Genomic DNA, 8,868 nt, shown 5'->3' with positions numbered 1-8,868 from the left:
AAACCCGTTTTTTTCCAAAACAGGCTTAATCCGAGAAAACAGGCTAAAACCGAGAGAAAAAAATTATTCGAAGCAGTAAACAGCTATGGTACTCTTCCTAGGGTCAAAATATGTAACAATCCACTTCCATTGAGTAATTATAAGACTTTGGGTTGAATTTGGAGTGTTTAGACAAGATTTAAACCCGTTTTATTCCAAAAGAGGCTTAAACCGAGAAAACAAGCTAAAACCGAGGAAACATTGATTTGAAGCAGTTAATAGCTTTGTTACTGTTTCTAGGGTCAGACTGTGTGACAATCCAATGCATTGGACTAATTTCAAGAGATCGAGATGAATTTGGAGTCTTTAGAAAACACTTAAACCCGTTTTTTCCCAAAACAGGTTTTATCCGAGAAAACAGACTAAAACCGAGAGAAAACATTTATTCGAAGTAGTAAACAGCTATGGTACTCTTCCTAGGGTCAAAATATGTAACAATCATCGATGTTCATATATTTTACCCTGTTTTCCCTTAATATATTCACATCTTTTGCATCTTTTGCTATCCATTTTGACCATTATTGCATAGCTTTAGGACTGTTCTTGCATTAGAGTTTAGTTGCATTGCATTTGCATCTTTTCATGCATAAACAGGTGATTTTGTAGCTTAAGGAGCATGGAAGCAATGCTGAGGAGAAGTGAAGCAATCATGAGGAGAAAGCAAGAGAGCTAACGCTGAAGAACCAAGGTCCGGAGTCCAACTCGACTGCCCACTCGACCAGACACTCGACCGTGTGCTGAGAGGGACTCGACCGAGTGGGAGGAGCACAAGAGGAGCCAACTCGACCGGTCACTCGACCGAACACCAGGTCGAGTTGGTCGAGCCGCCTGGCTATTTTGTCTTTTAGCGTTTTCAGGGCTTCCACTACTTTTTCTCTTCGTACCTGCAGCCACGAAGAGAGTCCAGCTTTTTAGAGAGTCAAAAACCTAGTTTTTACCTTTTTTAGAATTATTCCTTTTGCACTTTTATTTTCTTAGATCTTGTACTTTTTTTTAAATGAGAAAAAGACTAAATTCTTCAATATTGTTGGTTTCATAACTTTCTTAATATTGAGAATTTGAGTTTCGCTCTTTCTTCAATATTGTAGATCTTTGATTTATCTTTCTAATGATGCAACTTCCAGTATTTTCTGGGTTTATGACTTTGTTGTTCATCATGTGTTCTTGTGACTAGTTGCTTAGGATCTTGAGGATGGGTTAGGCTGGGTTGTGTTTGAGGTTTGTTTGATTTGGTCAAGCTTGATTGTTGTAGATCTCTTCTGGGCTAGATGTTCTTAATGCTGATCCTATATCTGAGAGGGTAGGATCTGATTTCAAGCCTCTTAGCATCACACCAATGTCTAAGGAGCATAGATAAGGCTAGATCTGGAGACTATCATTAGGCTTGCTAAGAGATTAGAAGTCTTGTTTGATTTTTGACATAGTGCTTAATGCCTGCTTGTGTAGGTTCTTTACTTTGTGAGAACAAATCTAGAGATGCATGAGTTTGATTGTTTCTTGCCATGAGAAAAGATTAAACATGTCTTAGAAATATTTGTCTAGAGATTAGCTTAAGTTGTTTGAGATTTGTTGACCAAGTTAGATGACCTCAATCATAGTCCATCCCATGAATCCCTCCTCAACACCTTCCTTGTTTATTAATTTCTTAGCTTAAATCCTGTTGTTTGATCGTTGTTTGATTCGTTTTGGTATTGCTCTGTTTTTCTTGTGTTGCTCTGTTTTGCGTATTTGTCCAGCTCGACCCTGCACTCGATCAGCACTCGATCGAGTGCTTGCTCGAGTTCCAACCCAGAACTTGTGTTTATGATTTGTGTTTGTCCTGTTTCACTCTAGTTGCATTTTTGTTGCATTCATTTAGTATCATGTTCATTAGTTACCTTGCATTAGTTCAATACTTACATTATCATAGTTTCTATTTCTGTTTTAGTTTTATAATTGTCATAATCATTCTGTTCCATTTGCATTTAGCTCCTAGTTCTTGTAGTTTTACTTTCTGCATTTTACATTTCATCATAGGATTGTTAGTGACAAACAACCTTTACATCTGGCTTGACTTAGACTCATATGCACATCTTGATTGATCACAAACACTCAGATTGGATTGACACCTCTTATACTACAATTGCATAAGGGGAATTGAAACACCCTGCCATCCATTCATTCATAAGTCATCATTCCATACATCATCCATCACCACAACCACAAAAAGACATGTTTCAATTTGGCGTCGTTGCCCATTTGAGTTTGTTTTGTGACATTTAGGATCATTATTAGTCTAAGATTAAGTTCGTTTATACACTTGTGAAGTTACTGAACTCGAATCTTCTTTTGCTTGGCTGTCTTGAGTTTCAGGTACCCACTCGACCACCCACTCGACCTCCACTCGCCCGAGCAGTGATCGAGCACTTGATCGAGTCAGAAGCCGGATCCAAATAGCCATCACTTCCCAGTCGACTCGACCACTCACTCGAGCCTGCGCTCGACCGTGTACCTGTTCGAGTCTGTAGTCGAGTTTGTTGATGCACACAAGGTCAAAAGGCAAAGACAGTCTTCAAAGGCCTAGTGCCAACATCCACAGGCTACAAAAGGGTTTGAGACATAAGCAAAGAAGAGTAGTTCAAGAACAAGAAGAACAAGTATAGGATAAATGTTAGAATTGCGGAATGTATAATGTAGAATGAAGAGAACTGAATAAGAAGTGAGAGTATAGGATAAAGACTTAATTAGTTATTTCTTTTGTTGTTTACATGGCCATATATAGGTAGACATAGAGCATATAGCCGTTAGGCATACAAGGGAAGGAGAGAGAGCTGATAGTACAAGTATTAATGAGGGAAAGCGACATCTCCTTCCCTTGGTTGGCTCGTTGACTCGCTCCCAAGGTAAGCATGTGACTTCTCCCATGAGATATTTTGGTAGCCTCTCTTCTAGATCTTTCTCCCCTTTGGGCTCCAATGTTATCAAGGCCTCTTCCTCTTATTACTTGGACCGAACCATAACTTAAGGGCCAAGACAGTAGACCGTACGGACGCTTGTACGGACAGCCGTACGGACAGCCTTGATCTCATGGCCTAGATCAATACTCCCCCTCAAGCTTAACCAAGTGAACGGTTAAGCTTGGAACCCCATAAGCCACCACCTCGTTAAAAACCTCAAAGTAGAAAACCACATGGGACAAAACTCCCTTGAGAAAAAAAGAGTGTGGTGGTCATGGGTAGAGGACTCGATCAAGGGTGTGTCAAGTCCACCAGTCCAAGCTTGTTGTGAATGTGATCACAAACTTTACGACAGGCGGCCTTGGTGAAGATATCAGCGAGTTGGTCTACACTTGGTGTGTGATATGGGAGTGTAACTCCTTCTTCAATCTTCTCGCGAACCTTGTGGCAGTCCAACTCAATGTGCTTCGTTCTTTCATGGAACACCGAGTTTGTGGCTATGTGAATGGCTGCTTCATTCTCACAGTGCATAGGTATTGGTGTTGATGGATTGATGCCTAGTTCTTCTAATAACGCCTTGAGCCAAGTGAGCTCGGTAGTTAGCTTCCGCATCGCTCTATATTCGGACTCGGCGCTGGACATCGACACTACCTTTTGCTTCTTGGTCTTCCACGTAACTAGGTTGCCTCTTATGAAGGTGCAGTAGCCCGTTGTAGACCTTCTATCAGTCCTATCACCAGCCCAATCTGCGTCACAATATCCCACAAGGTCGGTGTTGTCATTCTTGCCCATCCATATGCCTTGGCCTGGACTCTTCTTGAGGTAGTGAAGTATTCTTTCCAAGATGTTCCAGTGGTATGTTGTTGGAGCTTTCATGTACTGGCTAACCTGATTCACAGCATAGCAAATGTCAGGTCGAGTAAGTGTTAAATAGATAAGCTTACCCACAAGACGACGATAGCGAGAGGGGTCATCGTATGGAGGATCATTCCTCTCCCCCTTTCGTTCAACTTGGTAGCCATCAGGGAGTGGAGTGTCAACCGGTTAAGCTCCTAACTTTCCTGTTTCACAAAGTAAATCAAGGGTGTACTTTCGTTGGGACAGGAATAAGCCTTCCGGAGAACGACACACTTCAATCCCAAGAAAGTACTTAAGCTCACCGAGGTCTTTTATATCAAACACAGAGTTTAAATGAGTTTTGATATCTTTTATACCTTCATGGTCGTCTCCAGAGATGATAAGATCATCTACATAAACGAGCACAACCACTATACCTTTATCACTTTGACGAGTAAAGAGAGAGTTGTCCGAGTGAGTTCTCTTAAAGCCATATCCAATGAGTGTGGTGCTCAACTTGTGATACCAGGCTCGTGGTGATTGCTTTAAACCATATATAGCTTTCCTTAGTCTCAATACCTTTCCCGGAGCAATCATGTCTTCAAGACCCGGTGGTGGTGTCATGTAAACTTCTTCCTTTAATTCTCCTTGTAGGAAGGCGTTTTTGACATCCATCTGCCATAACTCCCAAGATAGGTTCGTAGCTAAGGATAAGACTACTCTCACCGTATGAAGCTTTGCCACTGGTGCGAATGTGTCTTTGTAGTCCTGGCCGTATGTTTGTGTGAAGCCACGGGCCACTAACCGTGCCTTGTATCTCTCGATGTCTCCATTGCTGAGGTGTTTGATTGTGAAGACCCACTTTGAGCTCACTGCCTTTTTCCCTACTGGTAGGTCAGTTTCATCCCACGTGTGATTACGTATCATGGCGTCAACTTCATCGTCTACGCTCCAAGCCATTCTTTGCTTGCCTTCGCTTCCTCATAAGTGTTTGGTATCGGTTGTGCGTCTAGCTTCCCAAGGAACACTTGATGTTCAGCTGGGAGGTGTGTAAGAGAACAGACAGCTTGTATGGGATGTGCCATAGCTTGGTTGTTGTAGTAGACGCGTTTGTCCTTCCAAGTAGACGGATGTGACCGGACGCGTGTGCTCCGACACGGCTGGAAGACCGATTGTGGGTCTGGAGCGGGCTCAGTCGATATTGGTTCCCCAGACGCAGCAGCTTCCACCTCAGGTTCATCTAGCCTACTGTTCTCCCCCTCCAGCTCCGGAGCCACAACATCAACCGGTATGTCAGACCGTTCGGGCAATGACAAGCCGGTACGTGAGTCAGGTGTAGAATCCTGGGACAGTTGAGACGGCTGAATGGTGGTGACTCCAAGATGATCGAGGAGGAACTTGAGACCCGTTGACTGATCCATAGGCGTCGCCAAATCTCTCAAGCCGGCCCAATCCTTCTTGTCAAAGTAGCCTTGGTCTTCAAGAAACTTGACATCGCGAGAGACAAAGGTGCGGTTGTTGACCGGATCAAAACACTTGTAGCCTTTTTGAGTGATGGAGTAACCAAGGAACATACACTTGGTGCTTTTTGCTTCCAGTTTGTTCCTTAGCTCACCTGGTACTAACACAAAACAGACACATCCAAACACCTTTAGGTGACTAAGTGATGGTTTAAATTGGTTTAGTACCTCAAAAGGTGATTTATCATCCAATATCTTCGTTGGAGTTCGGTTGATTAGATAGCAGGCTGTCAGTACTGCATCTCCCCAATATCTCCTTGGAACATTAGTGTGAAACATCATTGATCTCGCAACTTCCATCAAGTGTCGGTTCTTTCTTTCGGCTACACCATTTTGTTGAGGAGTGTAGGGACAACTTGTTTGATGTATAATGTCATGCTTTGCTAGGTGTTCTTTGAATCGATTGCTTGTATACTCACCTCCATTGTCTGTTCTAAACACTTTAATCTTAGCATTAAACTGATTGGTCACATAGCTTTGAAAGTTTATAAAAGCATCAATCACGCGGTCCTTGGAGGGAAGTAAGGTTACCCAAGTATATTTTGATTTTTCATCTATAAATGTCACAAAATACTTGTTATTATCCCTAGAGACACATGGAGAGGTCCAAACATCTGAATGAACTATGTCAAAGCATTTTTCATAACATGTAGTAGACTTAGAGAAAACAGTTTTACAATGTTTTCCAAGTATACAAGCCTCACAACTAGAGTGATCAAAAGAAACATTAGGAATCATTAATTCAAGGGCCCTAGAGTGAGGATGACCTAGCCTAGCATGCCACATTGCATTCAAAGAAATTCCAAGACAAGAACTAAAAGAAACAGATTTTGGTGAACTATCTTCAAGAATATAAAGGTCATCTTTGGTTCCACCTTCACCAATTAGGTTTCCAGTCTCAATATCCTGAAAGTAAATATCATTAGGCCCAAATATAGCATATTAATTTAGATCATTTGTAGCTCTCTTAACCGACAAAAGATTTGAAGTAAACTTAGGCATATAAAACGCCTTAGACTCTTTGTTAAACAATTTTAAGTTTCCTATGCCTTGAATTGGTATTTTATCACCATTAGCAATAACAACATTTCCCTTAGTTGGTTCTATATTATTTAGCAAATTCGAGTTACTAATCATATGGTGAGAGGCACCCGAATCTACTACTAGGGAGTTATTAAGCTTTAGGGTAGAAAAAGTTTTACCACTTGACTCCTTGAGAGCCAAGGACTTGAAGAAGGCCTCCAAGTCAGATTTCCTCACATAGTCTCCGGAAGCCGCCTCTTCACCGTTCTTTGAGGAACTGCCGGTCTGGACTTGTTCGTCCTTGGTGTGAGTCACGTTGGCTCTCGGATCTTTGTGATGGTGACTTGGGCGCAAGTGAGGGTGTAGAAACCAACATTTCTCCTTAGTGTGGTTCTTCCTCTTACAATGCTCACATCCTCCCTTTGGCTTCCGATCCTCTTGCTTGAAGACTCCTTTGTTGGCCGTGACCAGCTCCCCCTTACCGCTAAACAAGCCGACAGAGCCTTGTTCTTTTTGTATCTGTGCACACACATCATCAAGGCTTGGGAGCTTATCTGACCTTAGAATGTACTTTATGAGGTCGTTGAAGGTAGGGTTGAGGGTGAGGAGCAGGGCGAAGACCTTGTCTTGTTCCCTTCTCTCGTTGAGTATGGCCGGGTCCATGGTGTTTGGCCGGAGCATCTCAAATTCAGCCCATAGTGACCTAAACTTCCCAAAATGTTTGTTGAACTCCATATCTTCTTGATTCAGGTTGTTGATAGCCTTCTTGACTTCATAGACTCGAGTGAGATTGGAGATATTTCCGAAAACGTTCTTAAGAGTCTCCCATAGTTCACTGGCCGTTTCGCAATAAGAATAGGCTTCTAGTATGGGAGCTTCAAGAGAGTTTTGAAGTATGGAGAGGACAGTTTGGTCTTCTTGGAACCATTTAGCTTCTTCTTGAAGCTTAGCCTCTTCTTCATCTTCTTTGATGGGTTCTTTTCCATCTTCTTGAGCGACTTTCTTTGGAGCTCTTCCACCTTCGATGTGGCTCCAGAGTCCGCGGCCACACAGCGCGGTCTTAGTGGTTCTTGACCACAGAAGGTAGTTTCCTCCCTTGAGGACAGTTGGTAGAACAAGCGGTTTGGTGTTCTCCATGGCCGAGTACTATGGACCGCTGGGTAAAGATGTTGACCAACGGATAAACACAAAGGGATCAAGATAGAATCGAAAGCGAACAACAAGAACAAAGAATAGAGAATAGAGATTGAGTTGGTTTGTCAAGAAAGAGAACCTGGCTCTGATACCATGTTAGAATTGCGGAATGTATAATATAGAATGAAGAGAACTGAATAAGAAGTGAGAGTATAGGATAAAGACTTAATTAGTTATTTCTTTTGTTGTTTACATGGCCATATATAGGTAGACATAGAGCATATAGCCGTTAGGCATACAAGGGAAGGAGAGACAGCTGATAGTACAAGTATTAATGAGGGAAAGCGACATCTCCTTCCCTTGGTTGGCTCGTTGACTCGCTCCCAAGGTAAGCATGTGACTTCTCCCATGAGATATTTTGGTAGCCTCTCTTCTAGATCTTTCTCCCCTTTGGGCTCCAATGTTATCAAGGCCTCTTCCTCTTATTACTTGGACCGAACCATAACTTAAGGGCCAAGACAGTAGACCGTACGGACGCTTGTACGGACAGCCTTGATCTCATGGCCTAGATCAATAGAAAAGCTTAAGAGGTCAGTTCAAGAGTTGACTGGTATGGTTAAGGATCTCCAAGTCAAGCTAAACAAGAGGTCTTTGAGGAAAGCAAGACCAAGGCTCAAAATCAAGAAGAAATATGGTTTGTGTGTTAAGGGTGAGGTGATCAAGGATCAGACTCACAGTGATCAAGAAGTGCCAGGGAGGATTTCATCACCTCCTTGGTATCTAAAAAAAGCCTAAGAAGGCAGCCAAAGTCAAGCTTAGTGACTCTAAACAAGCTCACTAGGGAGGAAGTCCCTAAGGTATCCTTTGTAAATATGCTTTATTTTCTTAGTAGTTTTGATGTGTTTTCTTTTATGTTTGTGTTAGGCAGGCCTTTCAATGAAAGTGTAGATGGGTATGGAGAGATTTGGACTTGGGGAAGGAGATTCGCAAGCCCACTCGACCAGCCCAAGAGAGGTACTCGACCGAGTTGGCCAAGAACTAAGGCCCACTCGATTCTCATTTCTCTAGAATGATCAAGTGGAGGGAAGAAAAAGAAGAAAAATTTTGAAATTTCAAACTTTGGTCAAGGAGTTCGACCACGTGCTGGTCGAGTGTGGGGTCGAGTGGCAGCAAAAAGCAGGTTAAAGATTCTCATTTCAAATTTGAATGGTATGGACACTCCACCCTTGTCTCCTTGCCCCCTTAGCTTCTTTAAATAAAGCCTTACATGATCCTATGTCTCTCACACTCTCTCATTTGCTCAAAACAACTAAAATCAAGTTTTAAAATCTCTCTCAAAGTTCATCTTTTGCTCAAGCTTAACTCTTTTAAGTTTTTGG

At 42.3% G+C, this 8,868-nt stretch overlaps 1 protein-coding gene across 1 annotated transcript; it reads right to left on the bottom strand.

Moving 5' to 3' along the window:
- Positions 1–4,756: 4,756 nt before the first annotated feature.
- On the bottom strand, positions 4,757–5,632 carry LOC147950158 (uncharacterized). The gene has a single exon (XM_087512300.1). The coding sequence runs from the start codon at positions 5,630–5,632 to the stop codon at positions 4,757–4,759; it is 876 nt and encodes a 291-aa protein (XP_087368426.1).
- Between the last annotated feature and the right edge of the window lie 3,236 nt (positions 5,633–8,868).

The sequence above is a fragment of the Camelina sativa genome, chromosome 1, assembly GCF_030686135.1.
Source record: "Camelina sativa cultivar CO46 ecotype springtype chromosome 1, ASM3068613v1".
Classification (NCBI taxonomy): Eukaryota; Viridiplantae; Streptophyta; class Magnoliopsida; order Brassicales; family Brassicaceae; genus Camelina; species Camelina sativa.
The sequence above is the reverse complement of the archived record's forward strand: the minus strand, read 5'-3'. Positions and strand labels throughout refer to the sequence as shown.